At 33.1% G+C, this 17130-nt stretch overlaps 1 protein-coding gene across 3 annotated transcripts in view; it reads right to left on the bottom strand.

Annotated features, from left to right (window-relative positions):
• Positions 1-17130, bottom strand: part of LOC110026363 (glycerol-3-phosphate acyltransferase, chloroplastic) — a 64641-nt gene that overhangs the window by 9393 nt on the left and 38118 nt on the right. For 2 of the 3 annotated variants that reach the window (XM_020727264.1, XM_020727266.1), the window contains 6 exons: positions 12593-12694; positions 12182-12243; positions 11971-12081; positions 11814-11892; positions 7797-7916; positions 7577-7690 (listed from right to left, as the gene is read on the bottom strand). In XM_020727264.1, the coding sequence (XP_020582923.1) occupies positions 7577-7690; positions 7797-7916; positions 11814-11892; positions 11971-12081; positions 12182-12243; positions 12593-12694 (588 nt within the window). The remainder of the gene's footprint in view (positions 1-7576; positions 7691-7796; positions 7917-11813; positions 11893-11970; positions 12082-12181; positions 12244-12592; positions 12695-17130) is intronic. The other variant, XM_020727265.1, reaches the window with a different exon arrangement.

Below are 17130 nucleotides of genomic sequence, written 5' to 3'. Positions count from 1 at the left end.
ATTGTTCTATTTTTTAAATTATTAATATAAAATATATAGATGAAACTTTAATACTAGCATTTTCTAGTAAAAATGTCACATGAAACATAGATAAGAAACTTAAATAACAAAAGAAATGATTTATCATGAGCAACGACTGGCATCATCAGCACACCAATATTATCATGCATAAGTCCTCATTAATTATCATATATTTTGCCAATATCAAAATTGCCTATAAATGTTAAAAATCATAAAGAACAAAACCAATAAACAAACAAAATATGACCATATGAGCTTATTGATGAAACAATATTAATTGGAGTTAACACACTCAATGTTAAGGTTATCATCAACACTAGGCACTTCTGCTCTCGTCAATGACACGCTCATTTTTCTCTTCAAGAAGCCAGTCTCTAAAGCTTGATCATCGAGAAGAAGATAAAAAAATTTCAAGCATTTTAATTTCACTCATTGTGGTTAATGTATCCACATTAAAATCTGCTAATTTAGTCTCTCTTAGAGTACTTTTTGGACTTCTATAACTAAAAGGAAAAATTCAGTGTAGATTTGGTATTTATTCATATTAATTAAATACATAGATTTAATATTGGATTAAGAGAGTAGGCTAACTAATGAAAGAAAGTAGTGCATTTATTCCATCTTAGCATAATATCATAAACTACCTTATAAACATTAGACTCATTATTTCTATTTTTATTAAGTTCATTGGACCGTTTTAATCAAAGAATCTCACATGTCATATACAACTTGAGTACAAGTCTTGTTTGTATTAACTAACTCTTTAACATCTCATTAGCTAAAAAAATATATATAAATAAAATTAAAACTATTTTTATCCCACAAAAATCATCCAAATATCTTCTCCTTCACAAACTTGGCCTAACTCACATATTTTTAGTACATGCTCCACTTACCACTAATTATCCTAATTTTCAATTCATATTTTATAATTTTGAATAGTCTAAGCATAATATTTGTAAATACAAAATGAATCTGTGATATAGTTTACAATTTTAGTTTCACAAATCCATTGAAAATTCAAATTCTCATAGAAGGATTCACAATGAAACTCTTTATTAAATTTTCAATCGCTGCAATATTCACATTCAAAATCACAAGTAATCTGACTACCTTCTATATAGGGCAGTTCGTGTTCAGCTCGTTAAGAAGCTTGTGTTCGACCCATTAAGAAACTCGTGTTCGATTCATTCGCTAAATTAATGAGCCGAACACGAACAATTTTTTTGCTACTCGATATATAAGCGAGTCACACTTGTGTTCGACCCATTAAGAAACTCGTGTTCAATTCATTCGCTAAATTAATGAGCCGAACACGAAAAATTTTTTTGCTACTCGATATATAAGCGAGTCACACGAACAAAGATTTGTTTGTTCGTGTTCGGCTCGTTTAGACTCGGAATTATTAAATTATATATATAAATATAGCTGACACGCCTACAGTAAATCTGACTTGGCCTTCAGAAGCCAGAATTTTGATAGAAAGGGATATTACTTTACCTTTTTCGGGAGAAATATGGATTGGCACACAACATTAGGGATTTTGGCAGCAAACAGAACTTGAACAGACACCACTTTATTGTACACACTGTTGTATGTTTGGACATTCTCCTTCCCAATGTTATCAGTTGCAACCACATTTAAAACCTTCAAGTAAAAATACTTCTGGATCTGCCCCACCTCATATCTGTCCCTCCTCCGCTCCTGAGTGCATTCCACAGACTATTGAAATACCGGTTGACACGATGCCATCTCCGCCTCCCACTACCGGAGACAATACTGTCTCTGTTTTTCCGACTGATATATTGGCAGATGGTTTACTTGGGTCTGATAATCAGGATAGTATTGAAGCTCCATATCCCCAGGATGCATCAGGTATTTAAGAGACATGCTTACCACCTCTTCAAAATCAAAATGTTGTTACTGCTAGTCAGGAGCTGGGGGCTCATTGTCTCCTACATGCCCAACAATCTGTTGACCACACCGATCAGATGAGCCAGTCCTCGGATGAGGAATGGTAGGTATACACATCTAGAAAGAAAAAGAAGAATGGAGTCACACCCTAGCTTGGGAACTTAATGGATGATACTCTAGTAACTTCGGATAATAGAACGATACTCAGCAATTTGTTAGTTGTCTCTGCTCCTAGAACCAGAGGCAGAGGCAAGACTAAGCTGGCTCGTGCCTAGCAGCTTATTTCCTGCAAGTTTTGTTTTTTTTTTTCATCCTTTTAGGATGCTAGTGTCTGATGTATCGTATGGGTAGGACACCTTTTTTTGGGTCCTCTCATACAACCTCTATGTATCTTTTCAATTTCAATAAAATTAGTCCTTGGGCGTTTAATATATATATATATATATATATATATGTAATTGATGAGTAGTATTTTTAAAAAAACTAACTAACTACAAGCCTACAAAAATTTATAATCAATTAAAATTCTTAATTAGAAAATAGAATAAAAATATATATAATAATATTTAAATGATGTTTTGATATAAATAATAAGATTTAAATCTCGTCCCAAAACATCCTACGACTGCGTGACTAGGGTTGTCAAAACGACTTTGTTCACGAACAGTTTGTGTTCAACTAGCTAAGCAAACGAGTCTAACACGAACATTTTTTTTTGTTTGAAATATAAACGAGTCGAACACAAACAGTGGTAAACACCAGCGACTTGCTCGTGTTCGGCTTGTTTACACCCCTAATCAATATCCTTTGGAGCATAAATATTTTTTAATGTAAGATTCAATGAGGGAAAAACAAAAAACCAAAAAATATGATGGCATCATGTTTCCATTAGAGGGAAATATTCAATGAAAGCTGGCCTAACAAAAAAAACACTAAAATAATATAGATTACTCATTAAATAAATTGGAAAGGCCATTGAATAGAACATGCATACAATTTTTTCATGCAATTGATCTCTAGACTTCATAATAAATGCTCCTTTAATAAAAATATTCTCTGATACTTTAGGATTATAACCCTTCACCATAGAGGAACTTTCACTTTATTGTACAATAAAATGTTGATTTACTTGATTCAAACATTTGACCAAAAGAAAAAATGAGAACCTTCTTACATAAGACATTCTTCTTTCCTCATTCTTTGCAACTGGTTTTCTTTAAAGTTTCAAGTTGTGTGAATGTTATTTTTGAGCATGATCAAAAACATCCCATAAATTGCTAAATAAGTGAGATGTCACTAGGAAATATTCCTTTCTACCATCTTTGACAAAACTAACATTTAAATTCTATATGTTCTCATATTCTTATCGTCCATACATTATCTGATTTGATAACATGTTGACACAAAAACTTACCATCATCCACTATAGGATTTATTACAAACTCCATCAGTGATTATTTCAGAAGTCATTCTCTAACTATTTAATAAATAGAAAAATCAATGATCAATATCTCACTGAAAAATAAAGTCTTACATCTTAAAAATAAAAAATATATATATTTTCTTGAAAATTTTTAAAATATCATAATACAACTATAAAACCCATGTTATAATAATAATAATAATGATGATGTGAACTGACTAGCACCAGTTAAACTAAATGGACATTAGTAGATTTTGCCCTATCATACTGTCAGGGGAGTAGAACCCAAACAAAAAGCTAGGGCTATGAAGCGATAGGGAGAGCGAGAAACAAAGGTGAGAAGAAGAGCACATGAGATAGGAGGCCAAACAAATCAATGGACCAGGATCAAATGAGAGTTTCGCACAACCAAAGTTGAATCTGAGCAACACATACATGACCGTCAATGGACTTAACCACAGACTAAAACATGCACAAGAACGATGTCAATTTTTTTTTCCATCTTGAATGATAACAAAAGCTATGGTTTTATTCCTCTACATTCAACAAACTTAAGAGGAAAGTTTCTACAAAACCTTTTATGCATAAATCTTAACCATAGACCAAATTTTAATTGTGAAAGAATGTTTTCAGGCTTTGGCAAAGACAAGAAGAGCAAATCAAAAGAAGGATATTTTCATTGATTTGCAAAGGAAGAAAAAAGAGGGATCATGCCGTTAGTGATAAATTAGATTTCATGAACTCAATTCAAATAATGAACTATGATTTTTTTTCTTAGATTATAAATGCTAAAATTGGATAAAATACATAAGCAATTGTCTAGAAATAATATCTTAAACTTCATGTCAGGTGAAATTGACAAGTTTAATAGTCTAAAATGTAAAGATATATTAAATGAATTACATTTTTTGAGTAGGGTTATGTATTTGAATAAAGTAAAGATTAGTAAAATGATAAGAAAAATATTATTAAAAGATGGGATCAAATTCTAGGAAAAAGAAATATGCATATTTAAATGATTACCATAAAAACTTATGATTATACGTACAAAACTACAAGAGAGAGACATAAAAATTTAGAGAAAATCAAATTTTTGAGGTTGATGTCGGTAATTATCTTTCTAGTTGTACAAAAATTTATATTTCTTATTTAAAGTTTAATACAGTGAGGGACATCTTCTGCTATATGCACACTAAATATTATCATAGTATTATTTAAAGCATATTTTACTTTCCTTACAAAAGAGACTTCATGTTGTAATATATGTTTAATAAAACATATTCTATTTCAAGCTCCTGTATTCTAAAACTTCAATCATGCATACAAGATAATATAATTGTACGAAATGACAAAAAAAAAATGTACATGTTGATATGAGTCCCTCTATATGGTACTAACCACTCATAAAATGAAAAGGTTTGCAAAATATAATAAAAATGGATGTAACTCAAATGATATGAATATAAAATGGTGCTTTCGTAACAAGTTTATTTTATTAAAATATTATAATAAAATAAATTTATTTATAGATATCAAATATTAAATAATAATTTTCTCTTTCATTTCATGAACAATTGATAATTATGCATATTCAGAATTCTATTAAAATGAGATGTTAACGTTGATTTATGATGACCTACATGCATATTGTTTATATTCTTAAAATTTTCATAACAAAAAAACAATAGCACATCACCGAGTTGTTGTACGACACAACTAATTTATTTAATATTCATTTCAAAAAATGCTCTTTTAAGCTAAATGGGCAAAAAGAGAACTCGTATATAAAAGAAGATGAACAAAAAAAAAATGTATTAAAGAATATATATCTTGTTTAATTTATTTATTGAATTATTTGAAATAGAGATCATTTATATATGATTTGAACATGAGCAAAATTTTGTTGTTTAGGTCTGTTTAGGTCAGTTACTGTTGTTTCAAGAAACAATTGTAAAGTTGCTGCAGAAAAAGCTAACGTTCAAAGAGTTGCAGCTGTTATTACAATTTTTTTTTTTTAATTCAAAAAATTAGACTACAGCTTTCTAGCAGCCACCGCACTTTGATCTTGTTTAACGAAGCTTCACCTTTGAAAAAAATTCTTTAAAAAGCCGCAACTGGAAAAGCTATTATATAAAATTATGGTGGGTAGAATACAATGACTGTTTGAATACAAAAAATTTATGTGCCTTTTTTAACTTTATTAACGAAAATTGTTGGTTCTACAGAACTATAAATTTCATTTCTCCTCTGTTTAACTCAATAGTGTTATTGAAGTTTGAGGAATGCAGCACTTGGATGGATGATTACAATGTGCTGGCAGTAGGAATTCGTGTAGAGCAAAAGGTATTGTGGTTGGTGAGCAAGGAAAAGATGAAAGCTTGTTTGGGGAGATTATAGTAGAGGTAAACAGGTTGGCCTGTTGGAGAATAGCACAGATGGGAGAGCAAGTTGGGAAGCCCAAGGAGTTGTTGGTTCAACCGGAGAAAGGAAGCTGCCAAGCTGGGCTTGGAAGAATGGGTCTTCGGCCTTTTTTCGGAGAGGGGAAGGTGGTTTTGTGTGGGTTGCTGCCGATGAGAGGTGAGGGTTGAGCAGGTTTCGGGATATTGATTGTTGAACGCCAATGAACAATGAAGATATGCGTGAGGAGGGCAAAGAACTGGCGAATGCTACTCTTCGGCAGGACAAATCTCCGGCGGTGAGCTCAATAGTGGGAAGAAATGCAGTGGTGAGAACTCACATGAGTAGGTTTGGATAGAAGAGATGGTTGAGTCGCGAGGCTTGTAGTGAAGGAGGTGGTTGTTATCTCGGTCCAAATGACCACAGAGATCTGAATGCCATCCGAACGGCGGAACGAAGAGATCGAAATGCCATCCAAACAGCGAAAAGGAAGGGCGGAGTAGCGATCTCCAAACGACAGAAAAGAACATTGTGGTAAACACGCTTACAACGAAGTTCATCCGTCAATCGATAGATCGACGTTCTCGCAAGTTTATCTGCGACGAAACGGAGATCTGACACGTGCTCAAACGAGCCCTTAGCCAAATTAGGTTGTAAAACGCAGTTTTCCACCACAACTTCTTGAGAAAGCAGGCAAAAAAGTATTACATGGACATTTGGATTGTTTCAATAGAAAATAATGAATCTATAGTTTGACATTATTCAAACCTTGGTATTCCAAGTTCTCTGGCCAGATCACAACAAAAATAAAATGGTACAATCATTTCGATTTTGATAAAATAAAAATACTTGATCAAAAATTAGATGAGAAGATTTAGATGTTAGGGCTGCACGTAGAAACATGAAGAGTCCAGGGTTGCAACGACTGTGATACTTCTAGGCCTATAAAGTTGATGCAAAGATACGGTCGAGAAGGTAGGTCAAACAAAGTCCTTGCAAAGAACATCAACAAAGACGAGCCTACAACACTAAAAAGATCGATGAAAATGTCTCATGCCAAGGCAAAAATGATTGACAAAAATAGCCTTATTTGATACAAAGTGGATTGCTGAAGATAGCTGGCACTATCATGAAGAGGATTGGCAAAGACAACTTGAGCTATTAAGAAGAGAATTGCATTAAGGCTCCAAGAGATCCGTGTGAAGATGTTGCAAAGGCTACAAAGAGAGAGAAGTTTGGAATGGAGGAATGGGAGCACAAAATGGGATTTAAATTTAAATGCCTGAAACATGACGCTTGTGCCTATTTATGTTCCCTCTATTTTGGGGCCTAGCTCGTCTCAAACCCTGATTTCTCCAGCACATTTGACAAGTTCAGGCATGTCGGAGATCTTTTCATATTTAACACAAACAAGAAAGCCATTTTAGAATGTTTGTCTCACAGTATAGGGTCCAACCGGATGAGAAAAAAAATTGAATTTTTTAATTTGCTCATGCTGTAGAACAGTAGGATACACAACGGCATATCAAGAACTTATAAGAAGTACTGCACATTTTTCTATTTAAAAATTGCATTCAGTATACCCTTCAACGCATGTGCTCTAATTAGTGATTAGACCAACGAGGGGTATTTCAAAAAAGATCTTCACGTAAATCAACAGCTTCCAAACAGCACTATGTTAAAGAATGAAATAAAACCTAAGACAACAGAATTTGAAGTTCAATTGGTATTGATAGTAAATTTTAAGAAAAGTAAACAGTCAAATTACCAGCAAGTGAGAATTATAATAAGTTAAACATTTGCTATAACTATAAATTTGACCTCTTCCTTGTTTTCACAATGAGCACTAACTTCATTGAAATTTATTTCCATGGCCACAGATACGCCAACACCATGATGTGACAGTTTTCTTTGCTCACCAATCTCCTTTTGCACCTATGAATGAAAAAAGATTGAAAACAAGAGTAATTCAGGTAAGTAAACTATGATTTTTAATCTCAAGAACATAAACTTGGCCTCAAATTCCCAAGCAAGAGCTCACCTGTGCTGGTGGAGGCATGACATCATAACATAGCAGTGCAAGGGGATAAAAGTGTCCAGGAACGCCAGAATGCTCGGACAATCTTCTCATATTGTCCAATGAAGATGCATCAAATGGAGCCTGATCAACCAAACCAATGAAAGAACAGATAAACATACGCAATGAATTGCCTTTTAGAGTTTATAAAGCAAAATTAAAAGGGGTATTTACATAGATAGCACGCAATTCTAATGTATTTACATATCTCACCTAAACTTCCTTATTAACACACATATCACTCAAATTTTTAATATCACATAAAAAATAGCACTATTACCACTCTTTAAAAGCTTTAAAAGTGAAATACACCTTTTTCATGCATAGGTTTAAAGCACCAAAGTGCTATATATGTAAATATTTAGCACTTTGTGTTATATATTTACATAAGGCAAAATACATAAGAATTGTCCAAAGTATGTAACTTTTCGAGATTAAAAATTATTTGAGTACAAATCGCCTGAACAGCATCCAAAAAAACCGATGTGGAAGGTGAGGAGAAGAAGGAAAGTGGAAACCTCACCAACCCAACCACCCACCCTCCACTTGGCTAAATCATAATCCTTTCAGAAGTTAATTTCAGGGAGGTGTAGCAGGTTTCTGCAGTAATTTAAATTGTTGAAAACAGTAATCTGAATCTCACAGCAAGTAGGAAAGGAGTAGCGCGAAAAAACTAATAAGGGATCACAAAGAGTGCGGCGATTAAGTACCAATTATTCGAAGTATAAAGCAAGAAGAAAGTTAACACATTACAATGTTTCCTATAAACATGAGTGCTGTTACAGCATTATCTTTTCTTTTTCTTTAGTATTCTTCTATCATTCAAAAACTTTTTTTTTTCATTTTATTTTTCAATATTGAATAATATGAAACTCCCAGCCACAGCTATAACAAAAGCATTAGTTGAGATACATGCAAATCAGCAACGAAATGCCTCATAGCAGCTGACAACAAACAGTAAATATTATGTATCATTATTACCAATAGAAAAAAAAAACACTTTTTCAGCCTCTACTGGGTATGAGAGGCTACAAACTAGCTTTTTTTAGGCAGATTGAACTTGTGTTGAACCAAATTTATCCTGCTCATATATTAAGGTTTATTAAGCTCTAGAGAAGATGCTTTCTAATATGAGCGAAAGCCCATATATTTAAGTATCTCTCATAATCACGCAAGAGCACTCATAATCAAGGAGATTGCTTAGGCTTATAGTCAGTATCTATGTTTGAATTTGACTGAATGAGAAATAATTAGGAGAATGGAGGTAAATCAGATTAAGACCCATCCAAAGCCTATCAGTAGATCTAGTCTGATGTTAAAGTGCTTATAACCATAATACCCAGTATCCATTGAATGCCTCTACCTCAATATCCATAGCAAATTTAATGGAGGCATCAGATTAATGTCAAAATAGTTGACCGACAAAGGGCTTTCCATACCAAATTGATTGAAGAATTAAGAGTCAAGCAACATGGCAACTTGTGGCTCAAAAATTTTATGCATGACCGAAAAGATATCAAGGCGTGGAACAGCTATTAGTTAGCCACGAGTTTTAGTTTCTGACACAAAGAAGTATGACCAAGACAAATGGAGGTTTGGTTGGGTCAAGTCTTAAAGGTTATGGGGCAATGAAAATGACAATAAATCTTAGGTGAGAACATTGGTCCTATATTTCAAAGGCCAGACCATTCAAGGTGGAACACTGGTTTGCTTTACAGTCAAAGGACTGACCCTAACATAAGCTGGTCAACTTAAATGTATAAAAGTTGGTCAATCATGGTTTGGAAGTACAGGACATGACCAACAACAGCTTAGAAGCATGGCATGATTGGTACAAATTTCTGAGGGCAAACGTGGATTAGAGGTACAGGACATGGCGAAGCAATCTTTTGTTTTATACATGCCTGTTGAAAGATGGTCTCCTCATTTGCTGTCTAAAGTGATCTGCTTATCCATGAGTTATTTTACCATTCTGCAATCTTTTAAAAGACATATATAAACAAAAAATTGCTTGGTCATGGGAACCGCATTTTTATCCTTCTTTTTTCTCATCACCATACTCTAATTGATTTCATAAATAATGAAATAACGATGAGTAATTAGGTTGGATCCAAAAAAGAAACTAGATGCATCTTATATTTAAAATGGCACGAGGAAAAATTCAATAACAAATAAACTAGATGACAAAAAAAAACACCAATCATGCATCATAGTTTCTGGATTTATGAATAGGGCTATGAAAAAAGTTCGTCGTTCGCGAACAGCTCTTGTTCAGCTTACTAAATTACTTGTTCAATTCCTTCATTAAGAAAATAAGTCGAACACGAACAATAATTTGAGTTCAATTTATAAACGACCCGAGCATAAATAAATTTTTGTTCGATCGTGTTTGGCTCATTTTGGCTTGGATTAATTAAATAATAAATAAATAATATATAAAAGTTAAAATTTATATAAATGTAAAAAAAATTAGATGTTAGATATGTAAATACATAAGATATGGGTGGTATGTATGTAAATGCCTCTCAATTTTTTAAAAAATAAATTTGAGACATTAGATATGTAAATACATAAGAATTAGGTGGTATGCATATAGATATCCCTTATATTTTTCCCAAAAAAGTCCCTCCCGCCCTGCGAGCTGCCTGCTATGTTGAGTTTGTAAGAACCAGGATTCACTTACCCTTTCCTCTCACGCGATTTTTCTCCATTTCTTCTTTGATTGCTGCTCTACCAACTTCCTAAATTGTGACGCTTTCCTTTTTCTTCCTCAGGCGCTCATTTTTCGTCTTCCCAATTTGCACGATCGCACTGCCTCTCCATGTGGTAAGAGTCGAGCTTGGGCTAGAACTTCGAGATATAGCCTCCTGCTCTTTCACCCTTCCTTTTTGTAAAATTTGATTCACTAGCATTTTGAAAAATTTGATTCAAATATTCATAATATCTTCTTATTGCATAACGTTTCAGAGGCAAGTCTGCATTTTAAATAACTATCCTCAACTCAGGTTATATACTCATCTATATTTGACCAACCAGTAGACCCTCTTTAGTTTTTCTCGTCATGTGTAGGCTTTTCTATTAGATTTTATACCATCAAATTGCTGATTTCAGCAATCTGAAATTCATAACAGCTGTGAAACAAAGCAAAAGCAGTGGCAAAAGCAATTTGGCATCCGCAGCACCCCACCATGCAGTGGCAAATAAAGCAAAGAGGAGGGAAGAATAAATCAAGGAAAACTCATTGATTTCTGTTTACTTTTTCTTCAAGAAATCAAGCCTTTAAATACACAATACAGCAAAGGTAATATCTAATTATTTTTCTAAATAAACTCCATAAAGAAAAGAAAAAACTACCTAAAACAACAAAATAGATGTTCCAATCCTGAAAACATGAGAAGGAATATAGACAGAACAAAGTAGCACAGCTAAAATTTGTGCCAAAAGATCTATTCTAAATAACGTTGACACATCATGCAGCCATCACAACAAATTAATGTAAGAGAATTCATTAGCTGGACTCAAATAATTGGATAAAGGCTGATGATAATCAAGTTCGTCATCAGTTTGGTTAAGAATGAACAAAACAACTAAGAACCAGCATGCAAACCAAAATATGTCATTCAGCAAACATTACAGAAGTATGGAGGGAGAAAACCTCACAGTAAAAATAATAACAAAAAAATAAAGATCCAACCATTCCGCAATTTTAATTTTTGGAAACATAGAAAGAAGGTAGTTAATAAAGATTTGGCATAAAATCACTTTACATGAAGCAAATAAATGTGCTATGAAATTATAAATAATGGAAGGTAAAAGTGAAAAAACTATGATAAATAGCATGATTAAACAAAACAGCGGAATATGAAGATGATGCTTAAATTAGAAGTTTCCACAATAAATCCTTAAGCATTAGGTATAGAAAGATCGACATAAGGATTTGAAGAACATAATCAAAATAGAAAGTAAGTTTAATGAGCTTACGGGAAAGAATTCCTCAGTTTCTGGATCTGGCCGATCCCTTCCACCACTTGGTGCTATCCAAATAATCTGTGATCCATTCCTTGAATTTCACAGAATCTTAAGTGAGAGCATCGTAAAAAGCTTAATCATGATAGAACAATGCTCTGTAGAGACTCACTTTAAAAGACCTATCAATTCTTTAAGGCTTCGAATATTTGCACTTGTTTTCCGATCAACTAATGCAGGATCATCAAACAAGTGTTTCTTAGAATATACACACAGTAGGTTTCTGGTAGAAAAGGATCGCACTAAATTATCAAATATTCAACATAAAGTCAATGGCAAAGCAAGATCATAACTTGAAACAACAAGAAACCGATACAAGATACCTTCCCATACTGAATGGCTTACAAAGTGGATCAGTAACAACTCTATCCCCAGCTACAAAAATCTGAAATATACAAAATTCACCAATAATAACCTCACAGAATTCCTTTATGGGGATTTACATGCATAGCACAGAATTCTTATTTTTATAATCTGAGATCTAAATATCTAAGTTTAATTAATTCTTTAGTGTCTAAATAAAGATACATGAAAAGATAAATCACATTTTAGATAAGTTAATGTTAGTGATATTTTTTAAGTTATTTAAATATTAGAGTGTCCATATAAGTAAATATAAATTCAGATTGCAGATAAGTAAATATATAGGAATTCTGTGGAATGTACATAAATCCCCCCAATTTCTTTATTAGCACTTAACAAATTATTTCAGAAATTCAAGATATTGAGACTACCATTGACTCAGCAATTCGAGGATTTGTCCTTTCAAGCAGCAAGGCGATTATTGCTGGATCTGCCTCCGTTTGATGGTTAGAGAACAAAATTATGTTATGACCCTATAGCTCACAGTAAAAGGTGATATAAAGGTGAGAAGATGCCCCGTCAAAACATGCCTAAAAATTTCAAATAACAAAAAGCTAGAATAAAAAAAGTTAATGAGACAATAAAAGAGATGTTACCTGCTGAGGAAAATTTACATAAGAATGCCTATCTGGGAATTCAATAATAAGCCAAGATTTTCACAATAGCAATTAATATTTCAAAAAAATAAAGGAAATCGTAAAATTAGAGCAATCAACATTAGAATCATTAATTCGATTTGGAGGGGTAAGAGAAAACAATCCACATATACAACTTCAAGGGATCCACACACACAACAACAATAAGAACATTCAATTGGCCTCAAAATATTTTCCTTCATCCATCAATCTATTACAAATCAAAGATCAAAACCTAATCAATACAAACAATTATTAACATTTCAACGGAAACCAACTCTTAATTTTTGCAAAATCTAACATTTTGTGCTAGCTGCTCCATTCTCGTTCTTTATAGCCGGCAATTTCTCAATGAGGCGTCCCAGTCTTGAGATGATATGTAAACTTATGTCATGTTTATAACTGGTTAGAGACTATTCTATTATACTACATGGTCCTTGGAATGTTATTATCAGATTATCAGCAGAAATTGATTACACTATGCTTTTCAAAAGATGTTTCTAAATACATGTGACTTTCTGATGCATACATCAAAACCGTCCCCTCACTTCGACTCATGCATAGAATCCCCAATCATTCTTATCTAGATTTCATTTCCTTAACTTCAATTTCACTATTATAACCGATCCGGATTATATAATCAAGATTTAACCACTGACAAACCTTAACTAATTAATGTTGCAACCACTCCTCTTTTCAAACTGAGTGTTGCAAGGTTTTTATTAGCAATCAGTGTTGTTAAAAGCACGCATCAGAGCGCGCTTCGGACTAATGTATTCAAGTCAATCAAATCCCCTTCAATTAGCACTCAAGTTAGATGTGAGTCCTTGTATTTTCTATCTTCATCTAATCACAATGTTCGCCTCTTTTGGTTGGATGCGAGTCCATGCACTTTCCATCCTAATGTGTTTAGGTCAATCAAATTCCCCTTTGATTAGCTCTCAGGTTAGATGTGAGTAGGCTTGTAAATGAACCAATGCGCTTGATAAAAAACTCGAACTCAACTCAATTAAGACTCAATCATATTCGTTCAAGTTAGTAAATAAACAAGCTTGAAAAATTTTTAAAAGCTCGGAGCTTAAAAGAACTAAATATGAACATAATCGAACGGGTTCATTTATGTTCAGAAACAAACTCATTTGTTCAACTAATAATTTATTAAATACTCAATATTAAGTTTGATGATAACTCGTATCATATATGATAAATTATTTAAATAAAATTTAATTAACTAGAATTTATTTAGTTAAATTTAATAGTAATATATTATTATATCGATAAAATTTTTTGATCAATTATTAATTATATATTTATTTTTTTAAAGATTAGGAGTTAAATGTCAACACACAAAAGACTTATGTGGTATATATGAAATGATCATTAAAATTAACTTTAAACCACGCAAAGCTTACTTTCCTTTTAGTCTCTCACAGTTTCGTGTCTCCTAGTTTTGCCAGAAACATACAAAACTCTGAGTTGTTAGAGCGTGCAAGCATCGAAGGCAACAACGAGATCGTGGTGTGCAAGCATCTCTGAAACTTGTATATCTCTCATTTCCACATAGCTCATAAAACCTACCCAATTAAAAAATTGTGTCGAGAAAGTTTACTGCAATCATTATAAGTTATATATGATTAGAATAAGGATGTATCACGACTCGGCCCAATGCTTAAAATTAATTAAAGCGGAAACTGCAATCGAACGACATTAACATTTCATTTTACTATTCACAAAATTTCAAAAACTTCCGATATATATAAAATAGTCAATAAACCACAAAGTGCAATAAAATTAAACATCCATAAACAATATAACCTGAAAACCACATCTTAAACTAGTATTGAACAGTATATCAATATCTGAAAGAAACGACAAAAAAAGAAACTACAAATACAACATAACTAGTAACTATTAGGATATTAGTTGCAGTCCTGTAAACCAAATCTCCTACTAGACATACCAACCTAAAAAATTTCTTTTTCCAGAAAAAAAAACATTAACTTCAGCTATATGTTTGACTTAGTGTGTAATTATAATATTTATATGCACTACATTACGATATTTTACGCTATCCATGAATGACCAAAATAAAATATAACTCAATATTTTATAAACCTTGAACTATCACTTTAATTTTATTTATTCTCGTTTCACTTTAAGTATTTATCATTTTATGTTCTTTAATAATCATAACATGATTATCATCATACCCGAAGGTATACTCAAAAATGTGCCCGAAACACCCTAAAAATGTATCCAAAAGTACCCTCAAATTGTACACGAATATATACCTTTACCATTTCCTTTAACGTGCACGGATACATCGCATCCCTTGTCAATACCATCTATGGGTAATCCTGTGTGACTTAATCTACACTTAGCATGTCATATTAATTAAAGTCCTTTACAATGTACATTCATATGTCAGTTAATTTCCTCACATATCTATGTCATTATAGGCTTTCAATACGTAAGGCATAATTGAAAAACTTATTTTAAATCATTTAATAAAACAATTCTTCATTTAATAAAATATTAATTTAATACATAAAATAAGATAATCACTCACATTTGCTTACAAAAGACTTCTAAATCAGTTTAACCCTTCATTTCCCTGTACTTCTCCTAGCACTTCGACCTCTCTATTGTACTTAATTTAGTTGTTTGATAAAATAAAATTACTATAGTTAATTCATAAAAATTTTTGAAATGAAATTAACACCATTAATTAACTAATTTATATAATCAATACATAAAACTAGAAAATTTTTACATTATCCCTCTTAAATTACTTGCTTCACCTCTTCCTCAAAACCCAAGAATTTATCGTATTCTTTTCATACTTTCCAATCTAAATAAAAGTTAATAGTATTAATTAATTTAGCATAATATATCTTTAAATTCAATAATAACATAAGGCTTAACATTTACTTTACAGATTTTCAGGTCGGTATCCTTCCTTACTCGCTCGCTTCACAAACTTCTCCTTCAAAGCAAATAATCTTTGTATTAAAGTTCTAATTAAATTTGAGCTTGTATTTAAACAATCACATACAATATATACACACATATAATTAAATTTGGCCTTAGATAAGGATGCAAGCAATAGCAAATAGTAGAACTGTGGTCAAACATACTACATTGAGAGCAATAAAAAAGATATGGTTCTATTTCAACCTTTTGTTAATACCCGTTGTGAGTGGTTCCAATCCATACCTCATCCGGAGTTGGTTGAGTGATATCTCTCTCAACTAACACACAAGCCACAGAGAGTCTGATGACGCAAGCGTAGGACTATCAACCTTGAGAGTAGCAGTTGCTAAGAAGTAGAGAATTTTCAAGTTGAACAAATGTAATCCCGAAAACTTTATCCAAACAGGAATGATAGGGGACTTTGCTTTTGGATCAAAATCGATAGTCCACTTCAAAATTTTCATAAAATGGTTGTCGATCGATAACTTTTCGAGAAAAAATACATGTAATTGACATCGTAAAATACCTAAATAAGTGCATGTCGACCATCAAATAAGTCAATATTTCAACTGTCTAATAGCTTCATAGCATCAAAATCTTTTCGAATGATCTCAAATTTTGGGTGACCATAAAGGAATTTCCCTACTAGAGCAAAACGCCAAGCCCTACTAGAGCAAAACTAGAGCAAAACGCCAAGAAGACGCGAGAGTCCTAGTTTCAATCTAAGTGAGAATAAGAGCAGACTTCTCATTTCTTTTACCAAGCTTTTTAATGAAAGTGTAATCGCCACCACCTTCAAGAGTCTCGTGAAAAGATTGTGGAACATTGCAGGACTTGCCAATACAAAAATCAAGCTCTGAATTTGAAAGAGGAGCACGAGTAGAGATAGGAAAGTCGTCGGCAAGTGCAGTGCCATAGGAACGGATCGTCGAGGCCATCTCCAGAGCGGTTAGGCGACCCGCTAGCAAAATGCGAGCAGACTTCGGGGAAATTGCTTGTCGGGCAGGGCAACAGAGACGTCGTCGAGTATGAGAGAGATGGCGCGAGTCGTGATGGCTAATGAGGAGCTACGAGCGAGCATCATCGACTGCAAGTGAGGAGAGACGACGCGAGTGAGCGACGTCGACAGAAGGACGACTGGGAACGAGCGTCGTCAAGAAAGCTGGGAGGGCGTGAAAACGTCGTCACAGGAGACGACGGAGAGAGAGAGAGAAATCGAGGAATCACCGTCGGGAATCACCATCGAGCGAAACCCTAGCAGAGCCCACTGCTGCTGTCGACGCAATCAATATATATATATA

This window comes from Phalaenopsis equestris, unplaced genomic scaffold (genome assembly GCF_001263595.1).
Source record: "Phalaenopsis equestris unplaced genomic scaffold, ASM126359v1 Scaffold000369, whole genome shotgun sequence".
Lineage (NCBI taxonomy): Eukaryota > Viridiplantae > Streptophyta > Magnoliopsida > Asparagales > Orchidaceae > Phalaenopsis > Phalaenopsis equestris.
The sequence above is the reverse complement of the archived record's forward strand: the minus strand, read 5'-3'. Positions and strand labels throughout refer to the sequence as shown.